Genomic DNA, 15,394 nt, shown 5'->3' with positions numbered 1-15,394 from the left:
TGAAAAAAAGGAAAAAGGATAGGTATTTCTAGAAAAAGTCAATTGTATGAGCAGCGATGGATTTTCCTTTTTGCAACTACGCCGAGAGAGAGAGAGAGAGAGAGAGAGAGAGAGAGAGAGAGCACGAGAGGAATATGAAAGTTAAATAAAGAGAACGAAAACTTGTAATGATATGAAAGCTGTACTAATGGAGGAATTCAAGTGGAGGGGAATTCAAACTATTGGATAAATAAAGTAATAATTTGCTAACAATAAAAATTATATTTACAATCACTGAGAATTATCCCCATTAACCCTGCGCATACACCGTGGGCCTTTTAAAGCAGTCGATTTTTCATTTATAATTCCTACGAGAATGGCTTCAGCGCTCTAAAAAAAAAAATATATATTATATATATGCAACAGTTCCAGCCTATGTAAGTATAGAAATCAGGCTTTTTGAAGCCTTGAAGATGATACGTGCATTTTTATAGATTTTTTGTAACACAAAAACGCTTTCAAAAACCTTTTGGACTTAAAAATCCCAGGGTGTCCGGATGCTCCAAAAACACGGTGTCCGCGCAGAGTTAATAATTATTAAAAAGTCATTAAAATATAAATGTGTTTGCTTCTACATATTCATATGTATTATCAAAAGACCGTTAAATTGATCTCAATACCTCTTGTTATTTTCGCGCTGCTATCTCGCTTTTTATCGCATAGGAAATTGTACGTAGCTAATTTAAATATTATAAAAGTCGAAATTTCCTCACATAATGCAACAAGATAGATGAAAAAAGAAAAGAGTATGGAGATTGATAATATGTGGAATGGAACCCAGCGTCGCCACATACATATACGAGTACATTTATATAATAAAGGCGAAAGGAATGGTGATGTATGATATAAAAATAACAAATGATATAATCAACTATCCAAGACCACCGAGCTGCAAGTATTTTAGGTCAAGAAGAAAGCACAAAGAAAAACCTTTCGGGTCAAAATAATATTGAAAGAAAATTACGTAAACTTTTAAAGAAAGGGATGATTAACATAACGAGTTCAAAGTTTCCGATATTTCTCGTACTCCCCTTTCATTTTGCAACGTTTCCATTACCTCGAATCCATACAAAGAGCTTTCCCAAAAGGGAATCTATTCAATCGCAATCCAGTAATTTTATTCGCCAAACTTTGCAATTTTTAATCGCTCGTAACCTGAAAAATATGGCCATTTCGTCATTTTGATAAAAAGGAAAAAGAAAAGAAATGTCAGGTTCAAATTGATCACGAAAATTTATATCGTTAAAATTGAGATATCGTGTGCAATATCGTATAATAAATAAACTATCGTAGCTAACGAGAACGCTTTTACGAATGAGCTGCTTCACGTATCTCAATCGCACAATCGATACAATCGCATTTCAACATAATTTAATTTTGCACGAGCGTTTATTTGTCGTTCAGCGCACGGATTTCAGAGTCATGATAGGATTCTCTCTCTCTCTCCCTCCCTCCCTCCCTCCCTCTCTCCCCTCTTTCTCCCTCACAACGAGCGAACCGAAGACTTGGAGCGTTAAAAGCAGCATGATAGGAAGAAATACAGAGAGGGTGACAGCCACGGACCCTAGATATTAATACGTGTACGGTGTCGGTTCACTTTGTCGAGCAACGACGTGTAAGATCGACTCTGCCGGAGAGATACGCTCTCGGCGCCGCGTACCGCTGATACTTTGTCCTCGTTGCAAGGTGAAATGCTAACTAAAGGGGATGTTTTAATGGCAAAGATAATAATATGCCTGCTCGCGATGGCTATTCCTAGACTGACAGAGATATTCGCATGTCAGCAATACACGCCATTCGCTATCTATACGATAGTCGATTCAAAGAAGGCATTGCAATCGTAACTTTGCCAATTAACTCCAGAATACTGCGAGAAAAATATTACGCTTACGACATAAGCGTATATAACATTAAGGTATATTCAACTAGAAACGTCTGTTATAAAAAGTTTTAATTGGCTGTTGTGTCGAACGATTATTCGCTATCCATTCAAAATTTCAATAGCACTAAATTTAAATTAATATGAAAAGATACGTACCTACTACAAGAAACTTTATTCTTGAAAGGCTCCTTTCATTTAGTGATATATTTTAAAACATATGTGTGCGTTACGTTATATGTTAAGTATTACGTTTAACATTCGACGGTTATAAAGAAAGTGGAATTCGTTGAATTTCCACTTATTGTTAGAAATCTTTAAATTCTCACGATTAAAATATTATGGTACGCTGCGCGATATAATAATTGGACAACGCGACGTGTTCCAATCGTGATGGATGAATCCATCCATATAAGTAAAGGAAACGAAAGATTGTTTCGTTCGCGTGTTTGTTTTATGTAATAAAATAATATTCCATCCATCTTGGAGCGCGTGATATCGACACTGACGTAGCGTACCGTCTATATTATATGTGCAAGATCGATATTTGAGCAATTTCTCGGTAATACTTAAATATAAACGAACGTTCGTTGCTTTTGTTGCCACAAAATTCAGCAAACTACCGTATACGCCCCATAAATATGGCTCTGAAAAAGGCTCTGATCGATTGCGTCCCTAAATATAAAAACTGCATGTATATACGCGTGTATAAAAAGTCCGCGCGAGCGAAGTAGCTGGAAGCTATCTATTGCACGCAACATATAGTTCATATACTTTTTCACGCGGTGTAACGTATACTTTTTTAACGATGAAACCTATATGTACATGTATAGGTGTGTGTGTTCAGAACTGTAAGAACTGCAAACCTTTAGAGATCAAGTTGTAATAAAAATTATAGATAATTCACAATCACAGACTCAAGGAATAAATGCTAAATTGCGCGTCGAAGAAATTTACAAATTTCGGATATCCCGACCGAATTTATGTCCAAAAGTCCAAAAGACAACGTTTCTATACATACCGCGATGACGTCAGAAACGAACACCTGTCCAAGCACACGTATCACGTTGCATACCCTAATTATTTGATCCACGCGGCATTTTCGGTTCATTGAATTTCAAAGGATTTCTTTTCTTTAGTCTCGTTGATCCTCGCGTGCGGATGATCAAAATAAAGGACTGAACATGTCAACACGTTTATTTTTCGTTAGAGACAATGAAAACATTTCACGATCGAAATGTACTGTTTTCCTGGCTACCGCTAGCTACTCGCTAGCTACTCACGACGTGTACAATTAATAACCCGTGCACAAGGGTCAAGCGGCGCGCTTTTAACGAGTTTTCTACGACGATATACATATATTGTACATATACGACGCTCCCGCTCACCAAAATACGGAACGGAGAATTTACGGAACTCGGAGAGAAGCATGGCAAGCACTTTGCGTCGGAATAATAAACTCGTATATCACTGCGGGAGATTACCATTTTTCAACGGGCAATTTGTACTGGGATCCCGATGTGCGAAACAATATATTATATATGTATATATAATTGTTACAAGATGGAAAATGACAAACCGACGAGATATTTTGGGCGTCTCATTCTATAAATGATTTGTCAAATCTCTGACAAAAGAGATTGTTCAACAATTGCGATAAATAATTCTCGCCAAAAAAGATATGAATATAAAGCTGCTTTTTATACTCAATCGGCCGAGTGTACCGACGATTATGTATTACTCAATATTACGGAACTAATGTAATTATTGTAATTTCTTGCAATCATCCCTCAACATTCATCGATTACAAGTTGATGAATTAAAAAGCGAAAGATAAATTTAGAACCATCACCAGCGATGAAAGATTAGACAAAACCAATTCGGACAAATAAATCATCCCGATGTAGTTTGCGAAATTTGTTTAGGGAAATCCCAAGTGCTTTTGGAAAGTAGGATAGAAGCGAGCAGGATAGCAGAATTAGTGAAACTGCACACCGACGACAGCTTGATGTCAAACTCCAAAAGTTGTCTTCTTCCTCGCAATTGACGGATATTTCAGTTTTCGAACAGGAAAGGTGACAAATAACACGTGGATGATTTGAGATCGCACGTCATTTGCTACAGCAGAGAGAGAGAGAGAGAGAGAGAGAGAGAGAGAGAGAGAGAGAGAGAGAGAGAGCACAAAGCGAACGTCATAAGAATTGTTCATTATTCTCCCTTATATTGAGAATTCCTGCAAACCGATTAACAAATACCTCTCAACGTCTGGTTCTCTTTCGCAATCCGTCGCTTTCTCATCCTTTCGAGCACCCTCACATGAAAAGCATCTCCTCCTCCCTCTCCCTCTCTCTCTCTCTCTCTCTCTCTCTCTCTCTCTCTCTCTCTCTCTCTCTCTCTCTCTCTCTCTCTCTTTCTCTCTTATTTCGGATTCTCCGCCTCCGTTCGGCATTTTGTGCCGAGATATTAGAGTCTAAAGCGAGGGCCTCGAGAGATCCGATCGAAGAACGCCTCCATTGGTATTCCTAATGGCGAGAAAGGATGTCGGGTTAACATCGTTTAAAAGCACAGGCCGTCGCCCATTAATGCGCCCGATAGTTGTCCAGAAAATCTCATCAACGGTTCTATTTTCGATCTCATAAACGACGATATCGAACAGCGTTCTGTAACGAATCGTCCTGTTGTTCAGCATAAAACAAATTTCGTATCAACGGGCAAATATAATATACAACACAGCGTGTGCGAGCATAAATTCTGCACTAAAACATGCAGAAATTTATTCCACATTGGTAAAGATTTTTTTGTTTTTGTCTCTATTAAGTATATGCTATCTATATCGTATCAATCTATATTAAATAATATGGATATTTCGTGCAGAAATATTACAATTAACGTTACAAACGAATAAATTGCTGTTGAAGAATTTTGTACATCGAGTCTATAACTGATTGACATTAGTGATAATAGATAATACAATTCTCATTTAATCTCCATTGAATTATAAGTAATATTAATTGGTTTATTTATAATATTAATTGCAAGTAAAATTAAATTTTGACCGATTATTATTTTTATTTATGCACAGTTTTCGTTCGTGTGCGCAGTGAGATTTATTTCTTCCAAGTTGAACAAGTTTAATCATTTTTGTGGCTATGAAAAAGATATTACTATTAATTATTAATATTTTTAAATATACATATAAACATATATTAATGTATTTATATTCAATTGTCTGTTGGAAATTTTAAATGCGCCGTCTTTAGTCCGGCTTTATTTAAGAAAAACATTGGATCGATTGCAGTAACGCAAGATAACATGATACTTGAAACAAACGTATAATATATGACCTATGTCATACGTAATATAAACATACGTGGACAAATATGTAGATTTGTTATCATTTGGGATCGTAGCGACTTGTCCACTATAGGCACTAACGAATTACGTTTTTGCTAGCGGTGTTCTGACGTTAATCGAATCGCGCGAGCTAATCTCGCTGGGGAGTAAACCGATGAGCGGAATCGACCAAGGTAACCATAGTGAACGGTCAGCGGAAGTTAGTTACAAGGTAAACCTTGCCGCAACACTTAATTGCCGTCATAACTCGAGACAACTTAACTATCGCCGCGGGGATGCGATCGCGTTAATCCAGGATGAAATCCACCCAGACGAAGACAAATCTCATTTCCAGATCTTATTTCAACGGACAATTTTTCCAAAAGAAACAATTTATGGTCTTGTATTTGCTCCGAGATATACTATATCTATATATATATATATTTTTTTAAATAGATTCTTCTACATTTTTAAAATTTGGTTTTAATATTTGTTTGATAATAATTATATAAAAGGGGTAACGCGCGATGGAGGATAACGTAATAGATAGATTAGTTGTAATAAATTAGTTAGAGTTTCTCACATAAATGGAAAGAGAGTGAATTTGGGGATAGAAAGCTGACAGTACAAGGGGGTGATTGTATTCCATTTATTGTACCGTATAATAAAAATAACAACCTTTCTACGCGCGCGCACGGAAAACCGTTTCGATATTATATTCCTTTACGCAAATAGCAAATAAATATCTTACCTACTTGATTTCACGTTATAATATAATTTATTAGAGTTGGAGCGTGACGTTGACGGTGCTAGAAATCAATGTTTCCATACAACGCGATAAAATTGTTAAAAAATAATCATTAAATAGCATGATAACAATAAACTTTTTCAGTAAAACTGAAAAACTGTTAAAATAAAATAATGAATATTAGCTTTAGCTTCCATCATAAATCCATCATTTCTTTCAATTCCAAAACTAAGCTCATTAACGTCACACGCTTTAATCGGCTTTAGTTATATCCCATCGAAAAATGTAATGCATGGCAAGTCGTAAATGTAAGCAGTAAATGTAAAAGATTTTTGTCGGAAAATCTGGCTGTTTTTCCTTTCTCTCGGAAAGGAAAGGCTCAATATATATACAAGTGGAATATAAAATATAATCCGCACTCAAACTCAAGTATCCGTGGAAGAGAGAAACGAGAGCGTATCATCACGCTCAAAGTTTCAAACATCGCGATCGAGATATCGCGATCGTTGTCGCGCCACGGAGACGCGAAAGCAATGTAAAAATAATTTGCGAAATAAACAAACAAAGCAGGAGAAACGAAAAGGCGTTTACTCACCAGTCGCACCAGCCGCACCAGTCGCACCGGCACTACCGCCTGGCCAGATCCGCCAACTGTTCCATCGGCGCCAACTCCTAGGCGATTTCTGGCTCTGGCACCGATTCAGCTCCTCCATAATACAGCGGATAACACTCCGGATAACACTCGCACTCGATTAAGTGCAACGCGAAAGTCCGAGCGTCACGAATGTCAAAGAGAAGTCGCGAAGACGTTACTTGTGTTTTTTTTCTTTTTCTTTTTTTATAAGACTCGTTTCACTTGCCTTTTACGTTACGTTACGTTTACTTGCCGAGTTACGATCGTCGATCGCAATTCGCTGCGCAAAGGCATATTTTACGTTTTGAGCGTTCCGCGTTCAATTAATTACGAATCTCCCCGTAGTCACGAATCACGAATCTCACGTCACACGGTCGCGCCGGTCGCGGCCTTTTATTTCTAATCTAACGAGATTAATGTATAACCTTAATGTAAGTAGGCGGTAGTGGCGCGGGTCAGTGGCGGTCCACGGCTAGTCCACGGTATACAGCCCAGCTGAGCCCAGCTGAGCCCAGCTGACCCCAGCGTATCGATTATCGATGTATCGTCGGAATCGTCGAGACGTAGCGTAGATATGGAAATGTGTATACGTAAATGTGTATATGTAAACACACGGTTCACGGACCACGGTATCGTAAATCGTAAAGGAAACTAGTTGTCAACTAAATAACTGATTCGTGTCTCTGCTCTCTGCGCGTTGTACACGCATACCTACATTACCTACTCTGCGGCCTGCGCTGCGCGCGCGATATATCATATTAATTAATATAATAATATAACGTATAACCGATAACGTACGATTACTCCGTGTTCAACGTTCAACGATATATATAAGTCGATAAAACGATAAAACGATGAAACGATTCGATATATTCGATCGATAGTCTTTTATTTATTACATGCGCGAGGAGCTTAAACGAAGCGTGTTTATTTGCTCTCTGTAATAGCGATCAGAATGCTCCATTTGCAACACATATTCTAATTACCGTGGACGTGGACGATCGCTCGACGCTGCCATCCTCCCCCCCCCCCCCCCCCCCCCCCCCCCCCCGCCGCGTAATCTCTAACGATTATTATTAACTTTATTATTAGCGCATCGTGCGACGTTGTTCAATTTGCGACAAGTAACGTACGAACGCGACAAATTCGCGACTCCAACTCTCCGAAGCGTATCAGCGTATGGAGCGAGACTAGCGGGAGCGCGCAAAGCGAAACTAAGATGGCGGACTCTCTCTCTCGCTCGCTCGCTCGCTCTGGCTCGCTCTATCTCGCGCGCGCGGCGACCGGCGACTTGCGCGTCGTACTTAAATTCACGACGCGGTCGAACCAAAATCGAACCATATGCTGCATCAAAAATCAAATATCAAAGCCAACGATATTTCATCAGCCGATCACTTGCACGATTAACACATTTACATTGTCGTATAGATATAATAATAATATTCTTAATTATAATAATGTATACATTTTCTAGTTTCTACAACATATGCGCAAATACTAATTGCAATATTATATATCGCTATTGTTATTCTCGCGACGATTGTTGCTGGACCGCTTAATTTGCAGTCGTGACCGACGACTGACAAGAGTGACAAGTATTGTACCTCATTGATAGCCTTTTCAAAGCGTATTGAAATAATCGTGCAAATACGAACGCGATTACGAACTTACGATCGACAATCGCGTCAATCGACATATATAGATTAGATACATACATAGGTGAATCTGATCGCCTAGCTTTCGCTTTATATTCGACTATACTTTCGCGATTGGCTCGGTAAAGCGCACAGGTCACTGTTAACTGATAAAAATCACACGGTGACGGAACGCGGTGCGACATCGCCGCGCGACGACAAACCGACGCGACGACGAGACGCACGCCACAGTCGCCACACGCCGCCGCCGCCGCCGCCGCCGCCGCCGCCGCCGCCGCCGCCGCCGCCGCCGCCGCCGCCGCGCGTCGGCCGCCGTCCGCCGTCGTGAGAGACAAAGATGGCGGTCAGGTCTCGCAGCATGCGCGTGATGCGCGCTGAACTGAACTCGCTGATGAACTAAACTTGACGTAGCATACATATGTAGCGTTGCGAAGCGTCATTCTTGAGCTACATTCTCGAGCCTCGTAAATATCGAAAAAACTAACAATAAGCATGCTATTTAAGATGGCCTCCAACAAAGGCCGATGACGAGCACTCCTATATAAAATCCCAATTGGTTTTTATACTGATTTATACGTGATTTATAAGATGCAGGGCGCTCTCAAGTCTCGGGAGTATTATTTATTTATTATATGTCATACATATTATTTATTATACATATAGAACATATATTAGAGCGCGGTGATAAACTCTTCTCCGAGAGAAACGCGAGAATCGCTTTGACATTTTAAAAAGAGATTAATCGGCACGCCTAAGCTCCCTGTGAAATGCACTCGAAATCTGTCGTTTCCGCCGACAACCAGGTCCATTTGTCGAAATTACGTTCGTTCGACCAAGCACGAGAGAGAGAGAGAGAGAGAGTAGGCTACCGACGACGTGACGGGTCTCGTGAAATTTCATCCAAGTTTCCTATTTTATGCGGACTGACATACAGAGAGAAGCTCACACATACACACACCCACACCCCGAGCCAACTAATACTCGTTCAACTTTAAATTTTCTAATGAAGAAACGATCGAGTTTTTTATCGTGATCCTAAAGAATGATAAAATGCGATATAAGTATGTACTGTGTAGTAAACTCCAATATATATAAAGATTTACTCTCCATGCACTATCGATCGTCGGGAGCAGCCACCTTTCAATGTAGTCGCTAACCAAGATTTTGCCGTGAAATTCGATAAATATTTCCACGGTAGATGTGTGTCTTATTGTGCGATACAACGTACAATTATAAAAGCTGCATTGCGAGTGCTTTCGCCACGTTTGCCGTTTGCGACACAACATTCGCCTTATCGAAACCCGAAACGATTGTTCCTCTTTCATCGATTTCTAATAGAATCTTTTTAATATTTTTTAACTATATAAAACTTTTTGAAAGAGTTTTATAGTTATCTTGATAAAAGAAGCAAGAATCAAATTATGTAATTCTATTCCAACTATATCTATTATAATAAAATTGCGAGCGAAAATTAATTTTGCTCGTCGTTTATTAATCGTCATTATTTTATTGCGCGTTTAATAAACAACAATACCGTAACATACTTTGTCGACTAAGCGCCAAGTATATATGCATGGCATATCCGCATATCTTGATCGCAATTTCTCTTATAATCACGAGACTTATATTCTCTTAAGGCTTCAGCTATACGTGTGTGTGTCCTCTTAAAGCTGTTCGTTTTTACGTTCGAGTAATTCGCTAATGATAATGAATCGAGTCCGTTCCCGGAATTGCCGCTGGTTTACGCGGGAAGAACTTGACGGAGAAAACATGTACGAGGACTGCGGCGCGCGGTGGAACAAAGTCGTGGTCGAGAAGAAAGAGGCGTTTTTTTTTTTTACCAAGTATCATCTCAGAGCGACATAAGGGAACTTGGAAAAAACTAGCCAAAAAATATTGTTCCTCGCTTTCGATTTCCCGTGCCTCGTGAAAAAAAAAAGCTCGACATTTCTCGCTATTTTGTCAATTCTCGGGGTACGTAACATTTCTAATCGACGATAAAGCAACAAAGAATTCGCTACCGTTATATTTGTAGAACATTGAATAAGATTCTCTGAAGAATCGTGGCGTAATTTTACGGAACGGAACGTAACTTGTTTTATATTATAAAATAAATTGTCCAATTATTGCGGACGTTCTTATTTATAGGATTTTATTTATACAGACACGATTTAAAAATGCAAAAACTCGTAAATTACTGACAAGTCTATTATCGTTGTTGCGTTTAAAAAGTTGGATAGCGATTTTAATTTCGTTACATCTAAATAATTAAGTAGAAATAAAGCTGTACGTATTGTTTACATCAGTCAAATTGATTATTAAAATATTAAATTATCAGGATTGCAGAATAAAGACACGCGGCGCAATTATTAAGGTTCTATACAATGCTTCTGTATTCTCAGATTCGGAGAAATTGGAGAGAAATGTCGGACACTTGATTGGCAACGTATCTAATGTTCCCCGGTGCGACGCCTACTCGGGTGTACATACGTCACACAGCTTTGTAAGAGTATACACGGTGTGCTTAGCACCATGCCCAAAGTGACTCGATTTCCAAGTAGGTATGTATTTGCGATTCATCTGACAATCCAGTGCCTAATTAACGTTGGAATATAACAATCGATTCACTCGCCCATGTAATTGTTAAGTAGAAAGATGCCGACAAATCCGACGACTACCGATAGAAATTGTAAAATGCCTGCAAATCTGCGCGAACTTTTGTGCCATCTCGTTCTTTCTCTCGGGAGAACTTCGCTTACGGTAACGTACAGCAAAGTTCCACCTGCCAGGCCTTGCAAAATCGGCAATACCACCTTTGACCAATCTGTATCCACCTAAGTGCATTCGAAATAAAATTATTAGAATTAGTCATGTTTTTCTAATCGTAAGTTGATGCTGTCCGACGATATTCAAATAAAAATTTGTCGAGAAAGAGAGAGAGAGAGAGATCTTTTCTCACCTGAGATGTCAGCATGCCGATGCCGATTCCGATGACAGATCCGATGGCGAATAGAAATATCGCAAATACTAGTCTAGGGACTGATTTACTGACTCCTGCTAATTCCAGCCCCAAGCAAAAGCCGACGACAAACTTGTGTGACGCTACCGCTCCGGTTAATAACAACACCTGAAAAAAGCGTATTTACGTAATATCGTATGCATACGAAATCGAAATTTATTAGAAAATCTAACGATAAAATTGAGATTACGAGATGTCTCACACGAATGTTATGAGATACACTCTGTATAATACGCCGTTTCGGTTTGCTGCTCATAAATATGCAATGTAATGCAGAGATAATACATATTCCGTCCTCTCTCTCTCTCTCTCTCTCTCTCTCTCTCTCTCTCTCTCTCTCTCTCTCTCTCTCTCTCTCTCTCTCCCCCCCCTCTTCCCATAATTAAATTTACACACATTTAAAAATCATGCAAAACATGGAAACAATCTCGACGCAGCTCCATTCGCTGTGCTATTATTATAGGTATATCCCATAACTCTAATTTGTCCCTTTTCTCTCATTACTATTTATTACTCTGGATAGTAATCGGGATTCGGGATAGTACGTATACCACAAACCTCGGCAATTTTCGTCTGCAATCCTATCGCGAGTCCTTCAAGGACGGCGTGTACAGTGAGGGCAAGGGCGAGACCGGCAAGACCGGTGTTGGCATCGGTACATTGCTCGCCGTGGTTTCCATGACACAAAAATGTGTTTTCTTCACTCAATGACCTCGAATGACAGTCACACGCGATGCATCGCGTCGCACCATAACTACTAAACGTCCACGCATTATTAGCGCTATTACCATTGCCATTACCATTACCATTACCAAGAGGATTTTGTCGATAGTTGAGCGGTAGCCTCACGTCGCCCTCGGACATGTAGACCTTGCTGTTTTGCGCGGTGGCGTTGGAACCGACACCATGGGAGTGATTCCGACAGTTCGTACAACTGAAATTCAAGATAAACGTAATTCGATCAAGAGGGGAGCAAAACCGAGATCCACGCAAAGGTATCGCTCCTATTCGAGCTCATTCGGGTGTGATTGGACATTGGACGTTGCGCGAGCGACGACCGTCCAGTTTGCACGAATTACATTGTATATATCGCTGCCGTTCGTCGACGTCAGAATTTATTTCTATTAGCGTTATATCACCATTATGCGCCAGGTCTTTCAGGTCCATTAATAATAATTAATTTATCGCGAATTAGGCGCACGATTCTCTTGCAATTCTCTTGCAACAACGCGACGGGAAGGCTGTCAAAGGAGAATTTTTTTCATCCTGACTCGATTCGCGTTTAAGTTATTCAAACGAGATTTCATCCTAAAGTACATTATAGTAACACACATTTTTAATAATGGGTCAAGTGTTGAAAAACCCTTCTCGATGAAATTATCATCTCTGATACAACGTTCGTGAACGATTTTTCATTACAATCTCTTACAATATTATATTACATATCAAAGCATTCAAGCATTCAAGCATTCAAGCTCGAAGCTGCATACGTATCACAGTTATATATATTATTTGTTCTCATTAGCATCAAAATTTTGCATCTCGTGCTTATATTTGTGCATATATCGATATTGCAGCTATTAGGGGTATTAGACAAATATTTATATAATTATAGATTATAGTTTTTAAAGAAATTCAAAATTAACACACGCGCGAGTACCTATACTTGGTAATTTTTCTATTTCTACGATGAGCCTTGAGAATTTCGTGATTTATCGTGAATAAAAGCATTGTCTCGATGATAGCCGATAACGGACGATAACGGACTGCAGTCGTCGCAGAACGATCGACGCCACGTGTAACGTATCACGTGGAACGTAGAATTAATATTGAGAAATAAATCGAGATGCCAATTTTAAAATAGCCTTGAAGCCTTGAAGAATGCGTGATGCGTGATTCGCGTTCGCCACACTTTGCGTCGTAATTAATTTTCCCATTCCCGAAGAAGAACTCGCCGAATGGCGTTATGACTTTACGGCGATATAGCTCTCCCTCCGTCCTCGCGCCTCGTACGGCACGTACCCACCCTCGCTCGCGCGCAATCCTGGAATCTGTAAGCCTGGAAGAGCGAGAATCCGTCTCGGCCGTCTCGGCCGTCTCGGGCCCGTGACGACTGCCTCGGCAGAAATAGTGCACGCCCTCCTCGACCAAATACAGTAGGAGGAAGCCACAGGAGAATACTAGCTCGGCGTAATCCGGTAGGCCGTGGCGCACTTCCGGCAGGAGGTGAAGCGTCGCGGTGGCGAGGAGGACCCCGGCGCCGAAGCACAGGGCGCAGGAGAGCAGCAGCTTCCGCTGGAGATGGCGAGCTCGCGAGACGAAGCAAGCGGGCGCGATGCCGACGACGAAGCTGCCCGCGCCGATCAGCACCATCGACGCCAGCTTCGCTTGCACGGCGTTGCTGAACATGGCATTCATGGCAACTTGATGAAATATTTATTATCTCTCCCTCTCTCTCTCTCTCTCTCTCTCTCTCTCTCTCTCTTTCTCTTTCTCTCGCTCTCTCGGTTCTTGCTCCGTTTTACGATTTTCGACGCCTCAGGTCTCGCGCGCGCGCGCGCGCGCGCGCAATATCTCGGTCCCTATCCTCGTTCGTGATGATGACAGGGAATTAATTAACACGATGACGATGGTAGCGCTTGGTAGCGCTTGGTAGCGCTTGGTAGCGCTTGGCGACGATTGACGCGGCTGGTCAACCTGTCTTTCTTCGTCGCGTAGCCGTAGCTCATCCGACAGCACCGGATCACGGATTCGCGGAAATTTCACACCGATCTTGATCCTTGCACGGCGAACAAGACTTTGAGTAACAGTTGGAACGTTCGAAGAGGGAAGAGGTTGCGTGTCGCGTCACGGCTCACGGCACGATGGACTCGCGACGTCTCAAGTCTCAAGGCGCGACCCTAATCTGCTGACGGCGCGGCGGCGTTGATAACGCCGATAGAAACCAACACTTGGCATCCGCCGCTATCCGCCTATACCCTATACCGATGGCGATGGCGATGTGGACGTTGGAGAGAGAGTCTGCTACTCCGCTACGATTTTATCGTTGCTATAGTCTCATGTTACACCCCCGTCTAGCTCCGATCTCCGATCTTGGCTTATCGAACGCGAGACGATGAGAGCGCAACTTTGCCCCGTTCCCGAGGAAGCTTTCTCTCGAGGAAGGGATTTAATTCTCTCGACAAAAGAGAGAGAGGGAGAGGGAGAAAGACCTCTCGAAATTTTGTAGATATTTTAAAATCTTGATAATGCGCTGGATCCGCGTTATTAAATTTCCTATTGATGAGATCAAGTCCGCGTTCCACGCTTCAGACAATGACGATTAATGATAACAATCAAGGCAATCAAGTTATAATACAGAAATAATATTGGCGATAATATACTCGCGCGCGTGCGAGCGATAAGCGACGTTGCCGAAAAAATTTTACGAGAAACCTGACAAAGCTGCTACATCTCTGGAGATGCGGTTTCAATGGATTTGCGCATGATCGCGATAAGCAGCGGCCACGCATGGTGCTACGATTACGATAAAAAAAAAGTCGCGCTTTATCGCGCGCGCGCGCGCGCAAAGAAATATACCTCGAATTTCGAGGCTCAAAGTTTCTATAATATATCGATCATTTTGATATATCAACAGGCACGCGATATTATATCGTTCGAAAAATGAATTTCTATATTTTCTCTGCATTCGGTGGGAGCATTCTTGTGCGAGATATATATGTTATAAATTAATTATTAAGTAAAATATATCCTGAGAGGGATTCGCCCCTCCTTTCTCTCATAATTAATATACTTTCTATACTTGATTCTCAGTATAGAATCTCGTAATATACTATTCTAATTTTCTTTCATCTCATTTTTCGCTTCCTCGAATCATGTTGCGTATATGTATTTGTATATCTACATATAATGGCCCATATCAAGTGCAGAGCCCAGTCTACAAATGAGTCGTTAGTCGTTATAGTCAGATGTCTGTGAAGAGAGTCAGAAGAAATAGTCATAAGCGTATCGTAAGGCAATCGGAAGCCTGTAATCGGTGATATATTGAGTTGAATCAATTTGGCTTATTCGAGGCGTATGTATTGTG

General features: G+C 40.8%; 2 protein-coding genes across 4 annotated transcripts in view; both read right to left on the bottom strand.

Moving 5' to 3' along the window:
• LOC139774105 (dual specificity calcium/calmodulin-dependent 3',5'-cyclic nucleotide phosphodiesterase 1-like) overlaps positions 1 to 8,506 on the bottom strand; it is a 95,750-nt gene extending 87,244 nt beyond the window's left edge. The window contains exons 1-2 of one of the 3 annotated variants that reach the window (XM_071709084.1): positions 8,349 to 8,506; positions 6,595 to 7,037 (exon numbers count right to left, since the gene is read on the bottom strand). In XM_071709084.1, the coding sequence (XP_071565185.1) occupies positions 6,595 to 6,712 (118 nt within the window). In that variant the 5' untranslated portion in view covers positions 6,713 to 7,037; positions 8,349 to 8,506. The remainder of the gene's footprint in view (positions 1 to 6,594; positions 7,038 to 8,348) is intronic. The other 2 variants (XM_071709085.1, XM_071709086.1) reach the window with 2 other exon arrangements.
• A 388-nt stretch (positions 8,507 to 8,894) lies between these two features.
• On the bottom strand, positions 8,895 to 14,411 carry LOC139774101 (uncharacterized). The gene is made up of 4 exons (XM_071709075.1): positions 13,334 to 14,411; positions 11,866 to 12,241; positions 11,248 to 11,415; positions 8,895 to 11,122 (listed from the first exon to the last, which is right to left on the bottom strand). The coding sequence occupies exons 1-4, from the start codon at positions 13,723 to 13,725 to the stop codon at positions 10,913 to 10,915; spliced, it is 1,146 nt and encodes a 381-aa protein (XP_071565176.1). The 5' UTR covers positions 13,726 to 14,411; the 3' UTR covers positions 8,895 to 10,912.
• Positions 14,412 to 15,394: the final 983 nt, after the last annotated feature.

This window comes from Temnothorax nylanderi, unplaced genomic scaffold, assembly GCF_030848795.1.
Source record: "Temnothorax nylanderi isolate EJ_2023f unplaced genomic scaffold, tnyl_v1.0 TNYL_tig0074_pilon, whole genome shotgun sequence".
Classification (NCBI taxonomy): domain Eukaryota; kingdom Metazoa; phylum Arthropoda; class Insecta; order Hymenoptera; family Formicidae; genus Temnothorax; species Temnothorax nylanderi.
Note: the sequence above shows the minus strand (reverse complement) of the source record. Positions and strands in the feature narration are given on the sequence as shown.

Bases quoted from the DNA above. Each gene is read 5' to 3' on its own strand.
- LOC139774101 (XM_071709075.1), bottom strand. From the start codon at position 13,725: ATGAATGCCATGTTCAGCAACGCCGTGCAAGCGAAGCTGGCGTCGATG. The intron at 12,242-13,333 runs GTGGGTACGTGC...CTTGAATTTCAG, and splicing joins AGGATTGCGCGCGAGCGAGG to TTGTACGAACTGTCGGAATC. The intron at 11,416-11,865 runs GTTTGTGGTATA...CGCTTTTTTCAG, and splicing joins TGCAGACGAAAATTGCCGAG to GTGTTGTTATTAACCGGAGC.